We start from the raw sequence: 19,548 nt of genomic DNA on the forward strand, positions 1-19,548 counted from the left end.
ATGGGGTGGGGCGTGTGCAGTTGGAGTGATATGGGACCCCTGATCAGTCTAGATACGACTCAGGCAGGTGACAAGTACGTAAGCACCTTCTCTGATCACCCACATCCGTTCGTGTTCATTGTGCATTCCGACGGACTTGGGCAATTTCAGCAGGACAATGCGACACCCCACACGTCCAGAATTGCTACCGAGTTTCCACAGGAACACCCGTCTGAGTTCAAACACTTCCGCTGGACACCATACTCCCCAGGCATGAACATTATTGAGCATATCTGAGATGCCTTGCAACGTGCTATTCAGAATAGATCTCCACCCCCTCGTACTCTTACGTATTTATGGATAGCGCTGCAGGGTTCGTTGTGTCATTTCCCTCCATCACTACTTCAGACATTAGTGGAGTCCATGCCACGTTGTGTTACGCACTTCTGCTTGCTCGTGGAGGAGCTACACGGTATTAGGCAGGTGTACCAGTTTCTTTGCCTCTTCGGTGTAGTTACGGATTGGATTATTAACTATTCTGTATTATATTGTTACTGTACTATTATTAGCCTTTCCTAAGAGTACTGCATAATTGTTGGTTAATATCGTCCCGTAGTAAACAAGGCGAACTCGTATTTAACCTGTTCTTTATCTTCAATATAGGTTGATTTCTGTAACTCCTTGTATGTTACTTGTTTATAGCTTCCCCCTGTCTCTTTTTAGTATTGTTTATTCTGGCAACAGAAATCCAAGTAGTATGAAAAGGAATCCGATTTCTCTACGGATAGCGGACAGACTATTTGCGAGTAGGAATTATTTTACCTGCTAACAGGGTAATAATAAACTTTCAGGACATCCGATTCATTTATTAATCTGTATCTCTTCAAAACAGAAGCTCTACAACGGATATCAATCATCGATGCCGAAGCGCAGAGGGCCCTGTATCACTAGTTGGTTCTGCTCTCCCGGTGGTTGGTGTGTGTTGCCTTCGCCGCAGGCACACACCATAACAGTAGCTGTCATTTCAACGATTATCGATAAGGTTTATTTCTACTGTGATGGGTTGTAAAATGAGAATTGTGTGGATGTCATATGAGTTTTCACGTGTACTTTTGCCGGTGAACGTGGATTGCAATGTTAGATACATATTTGTCATCAGAAAATGCAACAACAAGCGTCACAAACCACGTGGTCGATTATTATTTCATTTTGGCCTATTACGAAATTAACAGTCATTATTTTTTATGTTTAAAAATGATACATTTGTCCATATGAAAAGTCGACAGTGCCTTTGACTATCACCTGCTCACTCCATTATTAGTGTGCAGCGCTGGAGTACCGCTTTCCCTTTCCAAGCCGATCGCACTTGTTGATAGGCACGATCCGATCATGAACTAATTTTAGGCTGCTTCTATATAATTTAATTAACAGGGTCGGAAAATCAATATGAAGCGTTACTGGTGTTAAGACATCAGAGTTAGTTACCATTTATGATTTCGGGCGCTAAATGCCAATGTTACCAGCGTCCTTACATGAAATAAACAGTGACAAAGCGGGGAAGGGGGGCGGGGTGGTAATAGTTTAATTTAAAAACATAAGTTTTAATACCAAGCTGCACCAACAAACTCGAATTTAAAGTTCAACACTGACATCGGGAGAGTCATAATGGACCATTCATAAAAAGCAGATAAAACACAGCAGAATAACTGTAGGTAAAATCAAGTATAAAGTATTAGTACAGATAAATTGAAAAGGGGAAATATTGCTGTAGCTAGATAACAAAAACCATAGGTGACCAAACCACTCTGCAATCCACTAAAATCTCACATCTAATATTTTGGAAACCTTAAAACACGAATCACACTTGAGTCACTGTCATTTACAAAAAATGGTTCAAATGGCTCTGAGCACTATGGGACTTAACACCTATGGTCATCAGTCCCCTAGAACTTAGAACTACTTAAACCGAACTAACCTAAGGACATCACACAACACCCAGTCATCACGAGGCAGAGAAAATCCCTAACCCCGCCGGGAATCGAACCCGGGAACCCGTGCGCGGGAAGCGAGAACGCTACCGCACGACCACGAGCACTGTCATTTACAATAGAAGGCAGGAGCTGTGGAGACCCAGGTCTGCCCTCGTGTCGTGGTGTAGAACTCACTCAAATAAAATATGCTGTATCACACTGGTGAGAGAAAGCCTTGCATTAATGGACAATGTACCAATCTGTGCGTTGTAAGGACTAGTCCTCAGCTCGTCGTGGCCGCAAGTTGGTAGGCTGTGGTCGCATTGAAGGTTTCACTGACTGCAGCTCATTACTCCTCACCCCCAGCCACTGAGCATCCCATCAACACATTGTCTTCCGGGTCAAGTACGTGGTGACTGCCCATAGGGGGACTGAACTGCCGGCAGGAGGTGGAGGGAGCGAGCCTCCTCGGCAGCTGCATCAGCGAGTTCATTTCCCCGGATCCCTATGTGCCCTGGAACCCGGCAGAAAATTCTTTCCTTTTCCTGCCCTGCTACCGGAGGAATACGTCTTGGACATCTTGGTCCATCCTATCCGCTGGGTACATCTGACCAATAGCAAGACGGACACTTGAAGAATCAGAGCAAATGAGGAATTTCTTGCCATAATGTCGTCTCACCTGATCCAATGACGTCACAATACCAAATAGTTCCACGTAGTGTACTAAAAACTACACTGACAACCCTATCCTAATGACATTTTCGGGGAACAGTTGGAGGAGCAAAGGAAGTCCCCCTACATAGACTCATCAACGTAAACACTAATAAAATCCCGGTGGCCACTTAAAATGTCGTAAAATATAGTTTTAAGAATACACTGGTGTGGAACACTTTTTAAGAGTGATGTATCACTGCCAAGTAACAAAGCTCGATGGAACTTTGACCATATATAGAAAAAACTGCTGCAATATAGTACAGAAAGTAACTGAAATAAATACTCAATGAGACGAACAGAAATGGAACTTTAATGCAAAGACAGTAATTTCACTGCAGTCACCGCGATTCTTAATGCTTACCTGGCACTACAAAAAATGGCTCTGAGCACTATGGGACTTAACTTCAGAGGTCATCAGTCCCCTAGAACTTAGAACTACTTAAACCTAACTAACCTAAGGCCATCATCACACACATCCATGCCCGAGGCAGGATTCGAACCTGCGACCGTAGCGGTCGCGCGGTTCCAGACTGTAGCGCCTGGCATTACAATAGCCGGAATATGGTTCTTAATAGGGTGCCTGAACACCACAGATGGCACTGCAGGCTCTGTAGCGCACTCCCATGTTGGCTACACGGCTGGTAAAGGAGTTCTTATAGTAGGGCGCTCGCGTCCTCCACCAGGGCGACTGTCGACGGCTGGGTGGTCGTTGTTGCCTGTGGACGTGCCGCAACACCTCTTCGCGACGCATTCCACACGTGCTCGATGGGATTCAAGTCGGGAGAATGGACATGGCAGTCCATTCCCCAAATGTACTCCAGTACCAACAGCTCTGTTCGATTCTGTGGAACATTGTCATCCTTACGAATGAAGTCAGTGTCGAATGTTCCCGTGAAAAGACGCACTTGGGGAAGAGTTACAGTGTCACAATAACGTTGGCCGGTGAATATACCGTGTATAAAGATTTTGAGGTTAGTACATCCATGCAACATTATGCCTCCCTACACTGTAACATCTAGATCACCAAAACAATCATGATCGTCAACGTTTCTAGGAGCATCAGATATCCCCACCTCCCGCCATAGGAGGGTACGTTCAGTACTGTCGAAAAAAATCGTTTTGGTGTTCCATTTGTTATGGTGTGGGGAGGAATAATGTTGTATGGGCGTGTAGACCCCAAATCTTTGAAAACGGTAGAGTAACTGGTCAACGTTGTTGTGACACTGTAGACCATACCCATGTGCGTCTTTTCAGGGGTACATTCGATCCTGACTTCATTTTACGGATGGCAATGCGCGACCACACCGAAATATGCAAGCGACGTAGTTCTTGGAACGAGAGGATATTCGCCGACGTACTAGCCTGCTCGTTCCCCCGATTCGAATCCCGTCGAGCACGGGTGCGCTGCATTGTGAAGGCGTATTGCAGCACGTCCAAATGCACCAACGACATCCAGCAGTTGTCAACCGCTCTGGTGGAAGAATGGATCGTTCTACCAACTTCGTGGCCAGCATGGGAGCACGCTGCCGAGCTTACAATGCTGTCTGTGGTGACCAAACTCCCTACTAAGTTCCATGTCCCGCCGTTTGTAATGTCGTGAATCGCAGTGAGCTCAATGTCTTCGAATAAAAATGTTACCTCTGTCCGTTTTATTTCGTGTATCTTTCACTCGCCCTCTGTTCTATACTGTAGCAGTTCTATCGTCTCGTTGACTGTGACACATAACGCAGAAGTTAATTTCGTCCTTAAGTTTTGCACACCAGTGTATAATTTGTGTTATATTCACTCTTTTGAGTTACCTAAATAATATGTATGTATAAATCTAGAGTGAGAAATATTTGTAATAACGTGGCGGAAGAAAGAAGCTGATACCATCGAGGTCGTCAAGAATCCATTACGTGCGCCACACACCCTGGCGGGCTTTTAATGTAGAGGCTATCGATTTGTGAGCTGTCTGCTGTCCTGCCCCATGGTAAAGTGGCGTATATATTTTTACATTAGCAGACTCTAGGTCAGTGGCATCAAGCAATTGTGACTATGTCGCTGCCGCGGAATTGAGGCCATCACACTTGGCGAAAATTTTTCTAGGTGACCGAGAGTATTCACTCGTCACGCAGTTCGTTGACAAACTGGGAAAACAGTTCGATGCAAACGACATGCGAAGTGGCCTGATTGTCACTGCATACGAAAAAGAGCTAAGTTCATGGTGTAGCATCCCGTCTACCTCGAAGACGGAACAGTCTCTCTAACTGGGCAAGGATGGCATAGAAAATTAGCAGCGACCAGCTGCCTGCATGCAGGCATCTTGTCGCCGAAGAAGCAAAGTAGCGTGGCACCGGCAGAGAGACACATTTTCGTCGTGAGCGCTGGTCGATTCCGTCCTTTGTTCTGGAGATGACTATCGTCTGCAGATCTGCGCAGTTCCAGCATTTGCTTAGCCGTCTCCTTACTACACAGCATGTCACGCCAATATTTCCGCATCACAGTTGCAAAGTTAGTTCTTCATAATGAGACACGTGTGATTATATGCATTGCCATTAAATTTATATCGGGAAGGGAAACGATGAAGCAAAAACTTCGTTAAAAATTGTGTTTGAACTGCGTTTCCAATCGCACAACACAGAGAACAAATGAGGGGTGAAAAGATCACTACAAGTGCGACTATAGGCTCGGAAGACAGAACACGTTAGCAGCGATAGGCACTGGCCTCGGCGAAGCTGTCGTCGATGTGTATCAGGCGCACCTGCTGGCAACCAAGCTAACTCTGTAAATAGGCTGTTTAGGTTTTCATGTTGGTAACGCCACGTAGCGCTCTGTATGAAAATCACTGACTGTGCTGTGTGCATTCTGTGGCTGGGTGGCATTGTTGGAATAGTCTCTATTGTAGTGGGCAGTTGGCTGTTAACAGCGCGTAGCGTTGCGCAGTTGGAGGTGAGCCGCCAGCAGTGGTGGATGTGGGGAGAGAAATGGCGGAGTTTTGAGAGCGGATGATCTGGACGTGTGTCCATCAGAGACAGTAAATTTGTAAGACTGGATGTCATGAACTGATATATATATATATATTATGACTTTTGAACACTTTTAAGGTAAATACATTGTTTGTTCTTTATCAAAATTTTTCATTTGCTAACTATGCCTATCAGTAGTTAGTCCCTTCAGTAGTTTGAATCTTTTATTTAGCTGGCAGTATTGGCGCTCGCTGTATTGCAGTAGTTCGAGTAACGAAGATTTTTGTGAGGTAAGTGATTTGTGAAAGGTATAGGTTAATGTTAGTCAGGGCCATTCTTTTGTAGGGATTATGGAAAGTCAGATTGCATTGCGCTAAAAATATTGTGTGTCAGTTTAGTGTTGATCAGAACAGGTAAAGAGCAAAATGTCTGAATACGTTCAGTTCTGCTCAGCTGTTTGAAAATCAAATAATGTAAGAGGTTTATCAGCACAGTAATCCAATAAATTTTCTAAGGGGACGTTACAACTCATGATCACTGCGTACTACACTGGGAAGGATGGTTTTGAACCCTCTGACTACCAAATTCATTTCAAAAAAATTAATGCGTGGTTATTTTAATTAATGTCTTACTAATAAGTAACAACATGAAAAGAATATTTCCCGTTGTTTCGTTTCTCAAGGGGTTGGGCATACGGGATCATACGTAATTACTTACAACTACAAGACATACTGAAAACAGACACACATACGTGGACAGGGCATCTCTCCAAGTTTGTAAATCGCACGTCAGGTGCTCAATATGGCCTTCGTTCGTGACGTGGCAAGCGTCAGTTCGTGGGTGTAAGTCTTTGACTCGACGTGTCCCGGAAGGCAGCCTGCTGTAAGAATCTGGCATCTAATTCGATGTGACAATACGCTGACGAGGGTTTACAATGACACTTGAGGGCAGCGCAACCCACAGGTGGAACGTGTAATTATAAGAATTCTGCTAACCATTAGTAGGCTTCCCTTTACCCGAGGGACACTGATACATTGCAATAACAAGTAACAACTCGTAATTGGTTCTATGATAACCTATCGCAGGACACACACGTCCGTCGGTAGTCTAAGGTCTAAACCGTGATACCCAGCACGGCCGTGGTCGAGGTGTACGCCGGCACTGGGCGGCTTTCAGCAACGATGAAGGCCCCAGGAACTAATGAAGAGCAACAGACACAGAGCAGCCCATCGTCCAGTCTCGAACATGCGACCAACCAGGGACGCAGCTACCAGTAGAAAATAGTCTTTCGACAGATGACCCAGAGGTGCGAAGGCAACATGTTATCTGCACATGGTCCCCAGTGCAGGCGGACACCTGTCTCTACTGTAGACGAAGTCCTTGGCAGCTGACTGGGTGATTCATCCCGCACTGCAGTAGTTTTCACCTTGAAGCTGATGTCGATAGTAGTGTTCGGCTTCATGTACACACTCCCATACGGTTGTGTTCAGAGAATGTCAGCGAGTCTGATTTAGTGGTGGTGGGGGAGTGATATTTATGGGAGTCTGTTGGCCAGAACTTCTTCGACAGCAGCACACCCACGCCGGAAGGAACAACAGGATGCCGTGGCCAGGCGTCGTCGTTGGGTGGCGATGACTCCATTCGTACTGATTTTTCATGTTTAGTTAACTCCTTCAGGAGCGTAGCCGGAACTGCAATATTACCCAACTTCACCCTTCAGAAGCGCTGGCTCGCTTCTTCCGTATCTGAATAAGCGCTCTTCCATTCTGAATACAACGGTTCTAGGCGCTACAGTCTGGAACCGCGCGACCGCTACGGTCGCAGGTTCGAATCCTGCCTTGGGCATGGATGTGTGTGATGTCCTTAGGTTAGTTAGGTTTCAGTAGTTCTATGTTCTAGATGACTGATGACCTCAGAAGTTAAGTCTCTTAGTGCTCAGAGCCATTTGAACCATTTTTCTTGTGAAACAGTGTCGACTTCAGGCTGACGTGGGCTTCTCTCTGTAGACATCGTTCTGCTGAGCATCGCAGGAGCAGTTTATCGCGCCTGACGGAGTCGTGGTGCAACGCCGAACCGCTTCTCAGGGCACTGATCAATAGTTTACGCTTGACACATCTTCCTCGTCTTTATATAGTAAGTAGTATTATAAGCAACATTATCCACTGTACTACATTTTTCCCTGTTTGTTTTATGAGCTTTCCTCCTGGCAGTGCTTGGTCAGGCTTGGTTCGCTTTTGGGCGATCCCTTGTTTGTGAGACTATTTCTTTACTAGTAATCTGTTGAGGAACTATTGACTTTCAATATATATAACACGTACCACGAAGAAATTATCCGAATGGGACAGAAATGGGAAGATGTGATGTACACGTACAGACAGATAAAAGATTACAATTTCAGAAAAATTGGATGATTTACTCAAGAGAAACAGCTTCACAAATTAAACAAGTCAACAGCGCACTGGTCCACCTCTGGCTCTTATGCAAGCAGTTATTCGGTTTGACATTGATTGGTAGAATTGTTGGATATAATCATGAGGCATATAGTATCAAATTCTGCCCAACAGGAGCATCAGATCGTAAATAATTAGAGCTGGCTGGAATGCCCTGCCCATAATGCTCCAAACGTTGCCAATTAGGGACAGATCCGGCTATCTCGCTGGCCAATGTAGGGTTCAGCAAACACGAGGACGAGCAGCACAAACGCTCGTCATGTGCGGGAGGCCACTATCTTGCTGAAATGTAACCTCAGGATGGTATGTCATGGAGAGCAACAAAACGGGGTGTAGAATACCGTCGACGTACCGCTGTGCTGTAAGAGTGCCGCGGATGACAACCAAAGGAGTTCTGCAATGAAAACAAATGGTACACCAGACCGTCACTCCTCGTTGTCAAGCCGTATGGCGGGCAGCAGTCAGGCTGATATCCCAATGCGGAGCGTCTGCAGACACGTTTCGGCCTGGAGTCTCATTGACTGAAGTAGTGTTGTCTTCGGCAGTAAGTCTCGCTTCGAACTAAGCCCCGATGACCAGCAGAGATGCATCTGGAGACGCCCCAGATGGTAGTGGTACATGTCCCTGACTGTCGCGCGCCACACGGCCCGACAGTCGGGAGTGATCGTCCGGTGTACCGTTTCTTTCCATAGCAGGACCCCTTTCGTAGTCATCCACGGCACTCTTACAGAACAACTATACGTTGACGACATTCTACGCCCAGTTTTGCTGCCTTCGTAGCAAGCCATCCTGGGCTTACATTTCAGCAAGATAATGCATACTTGGACAAGGTGAGAGCTATACTGCTTGGCTTCGTGCTTGTCAAACCCTACCATGCCCAACAAGGTCGCCGGATCTCTCCCCCGTTAAGAACATTTGGGGCATTATTGGCAGGGTCTTGCCATTATCTCGGGATTTTGACGATCTAACGCCTCAGTTGGACAGAATTTGGCATTATATCCCTCGGTAGGACATACAACAGCTGTCAGTCAATGCCAAGCCGAATAACTGTTTGCTTAAGCGCCAGAGGCGGGCAAACGCATTACTGACTTGCTAAATTTACGAGCTCTTTCTCTTGAATAAGTCATCCAATTTTTCTTACATTTTCATAATTTCTTTTTTGTGCTTGTACGTCACATCTACCGATTTGCGACCCATTCGGGTAATTCCTTCGTGGTGCGTCTTTTTTTTGTCTTACAGTGCATTTTTTGAACCATTGTTCGTGCTGACATGACCAGTTGATACGACCAGTTGTGGACTCACTGGTGGAACAGGTTCTATGAGGGAAATGCGGAGAGCCGGCCGGAGTGGCCGAGCGGTTCTAGGCGCTTCAGTCTGGAACCGTGCCACCGCTACGGTCGCAGGTTCAAATCCTGCCTCGGGCATGGATGTGTGTAATGTCCATAAGTTAGTTCGCATAGTTCCAGGTGCAGTAGATTGTGCAAGTTAAGCAGAGATGAGCAGACATACACAGAATATGGTGAGCTGCATTAAATCAGTCTTCAAATTGAAAACCACAAGAACAAACAACAGAGTTACGCCTGATGCCTTACGTTTCGGTGCACATGACTGAGATTAGCACTATGCTGCGAGTGGTGGGAAAAAAACCGACCGGTTAAAACCTCTATTTTATTTATGAATAACCGGTATTTTTCGGTTATTCTTTGGTCTCGGTTACCACACGTGCTTTTTTTATTTTTTACTAATAACAAAACACCGAAACATCAGTTTCCATAAGCAGCAGCAGCAGCGCTAAATTGTTTCGTTTTTAAACGAAAATATTTTTTTTTTAAAAAAAGAGTAATTTTATTCGTGCAATTTGCACTGGTTTCAAATACTGCGTTGTTACAAAAATGGGAAAAACGATTAATGCAGTTTTAATAACAATGCCGTCAGAAATGAGCAACAAACACACGGCATAAGAATTTGTACAGCCTCGCTGAGGCAATGACGTCCCTGTTGCCGTGTGTCTTGGCTTTACGTATGCGTGTACGTGTAGAGTGCAACACTTGCCGCCGTATTTGCCGAATGGCACCAACCTCGGTCTGGAAACATTGCTACGAAGTAGCAGTGAAGTACAAAGCCTCATTCGCTTTAAAAGGTTAAAAGTTTGGCTGTCATTTCTGTGAAACGGTAAGAGGAAAGAAATTATTGAAACACAATTAAATTAAAAATGTAACATTTCACTGATAGTATACAATACGAATAGAAAGTAGCTGATCTGCTCCCTGTGTCTACGTAATATCGGACAAATTAACACGAAAAACGGTTCTTGAACCTGAGTTTTCACCCTTTAGCACTGAGAATTCGTAATGCCCAAGTTGTGGGCTGACTCCTGGTAAAAGTATAATTTGTGAGCAAAGTTTCAAAAAATTTGAACCAATAGGAGAATACTGGTTATTTTTTGTGGTATTCAACCACTTACCACTTGCCGAGAAAAGTAGCGAACGGTGGACGGGCAACGTTTCCTTTTCTTTGCTTAATTAAATATTTTGATTCAATGTAGGTTGAAACAGAGAATTAAAATTTGTCAGTCTTTGTTCGATTTCTACTTTTACTACAGGAAATGACAGGAATAAAAAAACTGAAAATCGGTTGTTTCAGAAACAGGTTATTTTGAGTGGTTTTAACAGTCAGGTTAATCTGGCGTGGGGAAAAACCGATATCACTGAAAACCGGTTGTTTCAGCAATAAGCGCCATCCCTAAATGCTATCAATTAACCACTCCACCTTGCAAACCTCTCTGGTACTAGGAGATATCAGTGTGTCTTCTGACTAACGGACAAGATCTCTGGACGTTCCTCACACTGTGACGAGAGTAAAAATTCTGCAATATGCCTACAGACTCCGAGTCGCTAAATAATGTGACTATTGTTATTAGTGGGTCTTCCCCAGTAGTACTTGTTATTTAAATAATGCACAGAGAAATAATTTTTAAATCTTTTAAGAGTTTTACAGCCGGTCCTTACACAAAGTTTCGAAAAAAACAACCATAGAGAAATTCTGTTCTATCACATACAATGCAAATCGTAAAATTAAAAACTTTTACCGCCTGCTCAACAATTAATTGAATCAAATGGATAAAATGTGGTGTTCACGGTCTGGACGAGCCTTGGATTATTGCTAAAAAGTAATGTTAACATTAACTATTATTTACGTACCTCTGTGTCTAAACACGGTATTTACCCTGAGCTACAGAGCGGTACACAACCAGTGAAATACGCAAGTACCAAAAACATCGCGCTCTCCTGTACTATTACGTAGTTTTACCACCGCAAAATGGACGAACAAGCAGTTAAAAATAACGGCAGATTGCAATATTATCACTTTCAGAACCAAATTCCCACGTTTGAGGAAACTTTTTTTCCATTCCTTAGAATGAATGCGGAACAGTGATACGCTTGTACAGCCTATTTAATGGGAATTAGTTCTTCTTGGCGAAAGCAACAATTTTAGGTTCGCATGTTACGCTCTCGGGTATTATGTTAGATACTGTCATAGAAACAATACAGTATTTATAATAAGCAGCTGCGTTCAACCTTCAAGTGCACGTGAAGGTGACAACGTCCTGCCTCGTTGAAATATTGTGCAGTTTCTACGACAGGACATGACGCAATGCGTGAAAACTTTACAACCTATTACTACATTGGGAAAGTCTCGAAAAGTACGATTTCAAGTGCGTCTACCTGAATGGCGGTGAAAGCAGACTGAAATTGAAATAAATGAGTGGAGATGAAATTTTGGTCGAGTATGTCTTACATTCTATTTACCTAATTCAAATTCTCTAATTGTCAGTCGTTTACTAGATGAATACATATCCTTGTCTCCAAACATGTTGGCAAGTTTCGTGGACATTCTAAAGCAGTGGCAAAACATTCCACAATCCGTAGCAACGATACGAATCACAAACATTCATGTGCCTGAGAGCTAGTCTTTTCCAAAATTTTGTAGCATAAGCAGAACTCACTCCAGGTATAACGTGTTACGAGAGTGAATTGTGTCACTCGAAGTTTACTAGCAGGTTTAACCGGTCTAAAAAAATGTGTTTTACGGCAGTTATGATCATTGACACAATGTCTAATACCGCAAATGTCGTAATCCTGGTAATATGAAATCTGCGTTACCTATCATTGTTTTATTTCCAAAGCCTGTCTTGCAAATTACTGATAAGATTTTGTGCAACATTCATCTTTTATAAATAAGATGGCGAAAACAACAACATTTTACGATAAGTGTGCACTAACAATTCGACAACAGTGGTGAATACATTTACAAGAAAGAGGAGCTGCGCACTTACCTTTTCTTCAAACACAAAAACATCGCAGGAATTCGTTTCGCAGCACAGTCTTAAACATTCTTCTCTTGATGCTACTTCCACTTCGTTTATGTATTTGGCTCCCATATCTAAAGAGTCTTGCGTTCGAATGATTTTATCACTGTGAATATCAAAATTTTCTATGCAGTTTTGTATGTCAGCATCGTAGCGTTTCTTTATGTTGTTGTCTTGTATTCCAGAAACTTTGCTGTCATTTTCCCTGACGTTTTCACTAACGCTTCCTAGAATGCCTAAATCGCTAACTATAAAAAGCAAACACAGAACAGTTCTCAACAGACTCCACATTTCGATATACATGACCTGTTTAAATTTTAAGATTCGCGGCGGACGTTTACTTCAGCTACGAAGAAATCTTATTCAACTACCCATCAGCTGTGAAAATAAAATGGCAACGGCGATCGATAAATTGTCCTGAGATACGGCATATCTGGATTCGGCGAGCTTGCGCGGTACTCCAAAGGAACCTCTCTGCAAATGCGCTAGTAGTTCGTCGTACTCCCGCTAGATGACAGAGCCGCCGACCGCAGCGCACTCATGAAACGTTTGTTGGAACTAATCTTTAGCAGGCCGACATCTGACGGCGAATTTCAGAACTGGTCTGTTACCTTAACTCAGTGTGTGTTAGGCTGTGGAGCTGTGTAGGTGGTGTGTGGTTCTCTGGTAGCCGGTACGCGTTAAATAATTATAATTCGGATTGAATAGTGATGTGCAAGTGATACGTTTCTCTTCTCTCGATAGTCAAAGTCGCACCAGAGCATCCGTAGCTCAGTGATATACCACTTTTCATCCGAACCGGTAAGTTTGTGATATACTTACTCAATCTTTTGCTGCAAACAACACTGTTTAGAAACTCTTCGCTAACAGTAGAGCTTCGTAATCTGGCTGCCTTTTTTCAGACAAAATTCTAATAGTACACAATTGTCTGTTTCATTGATAGGAAATAAGAATAATGAATGGGGAAATCGGAAGTATGAAATATTTTTGATGTAACTAGATGTTTATTTTCTTGTGTAAAAATTCTGTTTATCCTTAATCATACGCTGTTTTTATCGCCGTAAGACTGTGTACATCAAGCTTACGTTTGCGATACCGTTTCTGTTACATGATTTTTTTGTGTTCTAAGAAGTTTACCAAGAAAAACAAAACAATTTTTTGGTGCGCCTGGGAGTGTGTTTAGGCTATCAACAAAACGTGTAAACGGTACTTAAAAATTGTTAAGGAAACAATAACTATAAACCAGCCTCATCTTCCTTATTTCGTTGATTTAAATCATCCGGTGAACACAGAATGTCGTTGGCGATTAGAATGGGTATTCGGAAATAAGGAGAAATCAAAATGTTACGGGATGTAGATATAAATAATTTTGTTGCATTTACTCGCAAAATATTGCACTGCATGTCGTAGTGCTGACGGCTGCGGACAAGGTATTTGAGCCTCTAATAAGTTTTTTTCTTTCCCTTGCGTGAACGCAATAGAGAGATTGTATGTAGAAGTTCTGTGCTGGCCGTACTGAGTGTAAACGTAGTTTCACTAAAATTATACAGGCATCATTTATAGCGTGCTCAGTATTCAATAGCTGTTAAAATGTTGTATCTGTTTTTGATAGAAAGCCCCCAATGATAATTCTCTCCAAACATATCGAAGTTACGTGTTAAATAAACAAATGTTTGACAACTGTATTGTACAGTTCTGCTATTATTCAAAAATGGCAAAACGCGCGTAACAGAGTAACCACGACTCCGTCATCAGGAGGAGAGTGAAGACAAGCGTAATAGATATAAAGCAGCAGCAAACGGTAGAATCAAATCATTACCTGTACAACGAACGTCTTAACCGGCAGATCGATGAACATGATGAGAGATGGCGCTTGACCGAATAAACGTGTACAGTACATAACGCGCAAAACTATTTATGTGAAGGGAATGTGAAGGGTTGTATAAAACTTGTTGAGAGACTTTCAAACACCAATTACTTTTTAAGCTGTTTTCACTTACATTGATTATTCAAATAATTTTAGTTAAAGATATTCTAGCTAGGAACGAATTGTTAGTAACTAATTCAGATTAATTCAAAACGAAAAACTGCAACGCAAACAAACTTGTTAAAACAAAGCTAATTTTTTTTCGTGTAGAATTCCTGAAAACGCACTTATAATTTGGGGAGCAGAAGCTTGAAAATCGTGATTCGACCCGGGATTGACATTAGAAATTGACCTCAAATTTTACAAGTGATTTCATGAGCAGAAGCAGCAAACCTGTCATTTTTTATTTTTTCCGTCAGCAATGATCAGTGGCTGTGAAAACATTGATTTTGTTTGTTATAACATAACATTTGTGCTGCCATCCATGATTTTCTCTAAATTTCTGCGCGACACGTTTCGGGAAAAAAAATCCGACTATCAATTGTGTTTTTCATGTATTATGATATGCAATTTTGGGACGTGACCAGTGAGCTGATGGATTATTGTGTTTCCTTTACTGTAACATAAACACGCGTCATTTTGTCATAGTTAGTGGCGAATCGAAAATTAATTTTGGGGATTTTTAATTGTTCACTTATGAAGACATTCGTATGTAACAGAAACACAGGTAATAACAAAATTGGTCGTGTTCATATTACAGTAAAGGTACCGATATCTTGCAGTTCACACATCACAAACATAACGTCTAAAAATGTCGTAATTCTCTCTTCAAATTATAAAAAAAAAAGATAATGGCAATTATTACCCAAAACGCGTCATACAAAAATAAATAATGAGAATTGTGAAGGGCAGCAGTAAATGTGATTTTACATCAAACGAAACCATTGCAATATAGTCTGTTTTGACCTACAGAGTATGAGATACACTTGAAATACCGTACCACAAATTTGTGGCCTGGTCTTTTTCGTTTGTTGCCGTGGGAGATACACTGGAAGTATCTTACCGCAAATTTGTGGCTTCGTCCCTGCAAACTAGTAGTAGCGGACTCAGGAACTGTAGTGGTAGTGCCGTGCTTAGCAGTAATCCGTAAGCAAATATAGCTTCCTCTTTTTTGCTCTCTAATGTACGCGCAAAGAGTTGCAAATCAAGTGCTAGCGGCGCTTGCGTGTCGAAGGGAGCACGCGAGATCGTGTGCACAACAGGCACGCATTTTACATTTTGCTATTTGTGCAACAGATTATCAAACAAATTTATTAAATTGCATGCACTGGACATATATCATAGGATATTAGCTCGTGAACCAAATAAAACTGTGTGATGCTGTTTTGTAGCCACGGCAGGGTCCACGCACAGGTCAGGCAGGTTCCGAGAGGCCTCGATTGACGCTTTATTTTCGGTATACGGTGAACTTCACTAATTCGAGCTAGTGTTCGAATTATAGATTTCTTTTTTAAATTATTTATCTAAAGCTATAATTAGGAATTTAGCCGAAGTGTATATAGTGATCAATAAAAATTAGTCGAATGCAGTATTATACGAAACACCGTGTTGTACATTTAATTTAAAAGCGACCAATGTAATGTTATCACAGCAATGAAAAATAGCGTTAAATAAATTGTAAGTGACAATACATATTCAAGGGTCACATTAAGCAATCTTGATATAACTTATACACTACTGCACATATACCGGGCGAAGTGGCGCAGTGGTTAGCACACTGGACTCGCATGCGGGAGGACGACGGTTCAATGCCGCCTCCGTCCATCCTGATTTAGGTTTTCCGTGATTTCACTAAATCCAGTCAGATGCCGAGATGGTTCCTTTGGGACTTACTTCCTCTCCCTTCCCTAATCCGATGAGACCGATGGCCTCGCGGTTTGGTCTCTTCCCCCAAACAACCCACCCCCCACTACTGCAGATAACACTACTGTGTGTATTCAAAAATGGAAATTGTAGTACCACATTTACTGTAGAATGGTACGTACTTCATCAATTATTTGCTGCTGTCACCTGCCAAGCAACCAAGGAGATGCTACTTACTACTTACCTGATGTTCGTTCCATGCCATCGTTTTCATTCCCATTATCTACTAACAATGGCTTATCGAAGCAACTTTTGTTTTCTGTTATTTTTTTGTTTGTAGTCTCATCTCATTTAGTGTACGTCAATAAAATTGAGAAGAATGTCCTGTTCCCACCCTCCCCCAAAGTTTGGCGGTGCAAACCAGCGGTTCCCAAGTGGATCCGTACGGTCCACTTGTGGGGGTTCCAGCTTTGCTTGTGGGTGGTGGGCGGTGGAGCTTTCAAATATATGTTCATAACTTTTTTCATAAAATTTTGACAAAATATTTGGCAAGTAATTATTATTATTATTATTATTATTATGTGCTTTAAGTTGCTGTAATTCTGCTTTATAAATTTTTATAAAGTAAAGTTTACCTCACTACTTTAGAAATCAGCTTTACTGTGGGACTGGTGAGCAGTTAGAAAATTTCGCTACCAACAGAGATTCGAAAGTAGGTGGTAGGTAAAAAAGTTTTACTACCCTTGGTTTAAACATTGTATTGTATTGTGTTGTATGTTAACCGGGGACCTCGGATGGAGAGGATCCGTCCCCGCCGTAGCAGTAGTGGTCCACAACCCCACGACGACTACCGCAGTCCACTTCACCCCTCCGCCGCCCCCCACCAAACCCAGGGTTATTGTGCTGTTCAGCTCCCGGTGGAACCCCCAGGGAACGTAGGACACCAGACGAGTGTAACCCGTATGTTTGCGCGGTAGAGTAATGGTGGTGTACGCGTACATGGAGAACTTGTTTGCGCAGCAATCGCCGACATAGTGCAACTGAGGCGGAATAAGGGGAACCAGCCCTCATTCGCCGAGGCAGCTGGAAAATCGCCTAAAAACATCCACAGACTGTCCGGTTCACCGGACCTCGACACAAATCCGCCGGGCGGATTCGTGCCGGGGATCAGGGACTCCTTCCCGCTCGGAAAGCCCGTGCGTTTTATTTATTTTTTTTTTTTTTTTGTTCGTTATTGATCGTTGTGTTTGATCGTTGCGGACGTCGCAAGACATCCTGTTCAAGTTCGGTGGATGATCCTTCCACTCAGTTTTTTATTACAGAGGCCAACCGGCTCTCTGACCGAACACGCTGAGCTACCGTGCCGGCAATGCGTTAGACCGCACGGCCAACCGGGGGGGGGGGGGCTGTTTAAACATTGGTCTACTGCCTGTCCTTTCACTTATTTTATTGCTTTCCTCTTCGTCGCTGGAAACTCCTTATGCCTGTTCAGTACTTTGTCCCCAGTAAGCGAGCGAAATGAGCAGGCATTGAATTTGTTGCGTGCTTGTGACTAACGAGACATCCACCAAAGAGCTCACTGGCCACCTTGAAGGAACACTTACGCGTACGAGGAACCCAAAATATCTAGATGGTCACGCTTAATAGAGCGCTCAGTTACATATGACATCTAATAAGAACTGCTGTCAAAATTTAAACTCGAAATAATATCGTCCAGAAACTCTGTGGCATTAACCGCAGCAAAATTACGTACTTCAGCTCTGCAATTGGTTTATCCTGCTGCGGTATTTTACTTACCAGTATGGATGAATAGTGCTCACTCAAAACATGTTTATACATAGCTCAACGATACCACACGTCTTATAAGCGGTAACACACACACACACACACACACACACACACACACACACACACACACACACACTTACACACCTACTTTCTGCCTGCTCATAATTAGCCACATATCACCTCCATCCCTGCGGCGGGAAAGTGCACTTTCGCACATGTGGAAGAACATAAGTTCACCAGGGTGCCTCTGAAAAGTAAACTGTTCGTCGCAGCATTCCGACAGACTTCCTGATGATGGCGGAACGATCAGTAGACTATATTCGTGGCCGGGATGTTAGTTTGTAATTTCAGATAGTTGTAATATTATTTGTTTGTGTGCAACCATAAGCTTAATAAATAAATAAATACATACATACATACAGGATGCAGTCAACATTCTGCAATAAATGAGCTTGGCGCTAATGATGTCCTACACAGCGAATCGAGGTTTCACGTTGCCATCTTCAACTATAACTGCGTTGAAATTCACAGTTAAGTGCATGGCAGAGTGTTCATCAAATCGCCTTCAAGCTATTGCTCTGCTGTTCCACTCTCGAACAGCGCTCGGGAAAAACGAACGCCAAAATCTTTTCTTGTGAGCTTTGATTTCTCTCACTTTATTATGTTCATTCCTTCGTGTGTGGGTGGGTACCAACGAAAAACTTTTACGCATACTTTGGCTTCTTTCTCTTTAACATACGCATTATCTGGCATTTTTCCACATTTAAGGACAGATCTGTGTTTTACAACAAGTGGAACTTTCGTCCACGGCATTCTGTATTTTCGTATAATCGTTAATCCAGCTTGCAAACAGTAGTCGTTCGACGATCTCTCTTTCGCTCCCTCTCTCTCGTTAATCCAACTTGCAAACAGCCCTAGTTCATCGAATAGTAGTTAATAATAAGTCGACCGAGAATGTTCTAATGGACATGCGTTATGGACCCATAGGAGACTTCCTATAAATTTGTCATCAGTGTTCCCAGTGGCAAGATTTATGTAGACGTCCGTTTTGAATCTCTCCGGACAGAAACTAGCTGCTGTATATGTTCTAATTTCTCTTATTTAAAAATTTCACGAAAAGACCCTGCCACAACGAAAAAGTCTTTGATTTCATGATTGCCACCGTAACTAGTTTATCATATCCCTGACACTCTCCCTCCTATTTCGCGTTAATACAAAACGAACTGCCATTCCTTGAATTTGTTCAGCTTCCTTCGTCAATCCTGTCTAATGCCGATCCGATACCGCGCAGTAAAACTCCAAAAGACAACGCGAAAGCGTAGTGGTGGCATGTTCTTTAGTGGACCTGTTGCATCTTCTAACTGTTCTAAGAGTAAAACTCAGTCTTTGCTTTGCTTCGCTTCCCCCACATCATTATCTATGTGCTCGTCCACATTAAGTTATTCGTAATTGGAATCCCTAAGGATTAGTTTAATTCACAGCCTTTAGAGTCATTTGTCGTGCAACTGAAATTTAGCGGATTTCTTTTAGATCTCATGTGGATGACTTAAAACTTTTCACACCATACTGATATCTTTTCTCATTTTCCAATCAGTTTTGA

The 19,548-nt window shown here is 42.8% G+C and overlaps 2 protein-coding genes across 3 annotated transcripts in view; one reads left to right on the plus strand and one right to left on the minus strand.

Moving 5' to 3' along the window:
- Positions 1-12,894, minus strand: part of LOC126092430 (YLP motif-containing protein 1) — a 639,037-nt gene extending 626,143 nt beyond the window's left edge. For both annotated transcript variants that reach the window (XM_049908029.1, XM_049908028.1), the window contains exon 1: positions 12,398-12,894. In XM_049908029.1, coding sequence (XP_049763986.1) covers positions 12,398-12,733 — 336 coding nt within the window. In that variant the 5' untranslated portion in view covers positions 12,734-12,894. The remainder of the gene's footprint in view (positions 1-12,397) is intronic.
- A 142-nt stretch (positions 12,895-13,036) lies between these two features.
- LOC126092431 (protein phosphatase 1 regulatory subunit 14C) overlaps positions 13,037-19,548 on the plus strand; it is a 564,089-nt gene continuing 557,577 nt past the window's right edge. Inside the window, exon 1 of the mRNA XM_049908030.1 lies at positions 13,037-13,231. The gene's annotated coding sequence lies outside the window, so the exon portion shown is untranslated. The remainder of the gene's footprint in view (positions 13,232-19,548) is intronic.

This window comes from Schistocerca cancellata, chromosome 7, assembly GCF_023864275.1.
Source record: "Schistocerca cancellata isolate TAMUIC-IGC-003103 chromosome 7, iqSchCanc2.1, whole genome shotgun sequence".
Classification (NCBI taxonomy): Eukaryota; Metazoa; Arthropoda; class Insecta; order Orthoptera; family Acrididae; genus Schistocerca; species Schistocerca cancellata.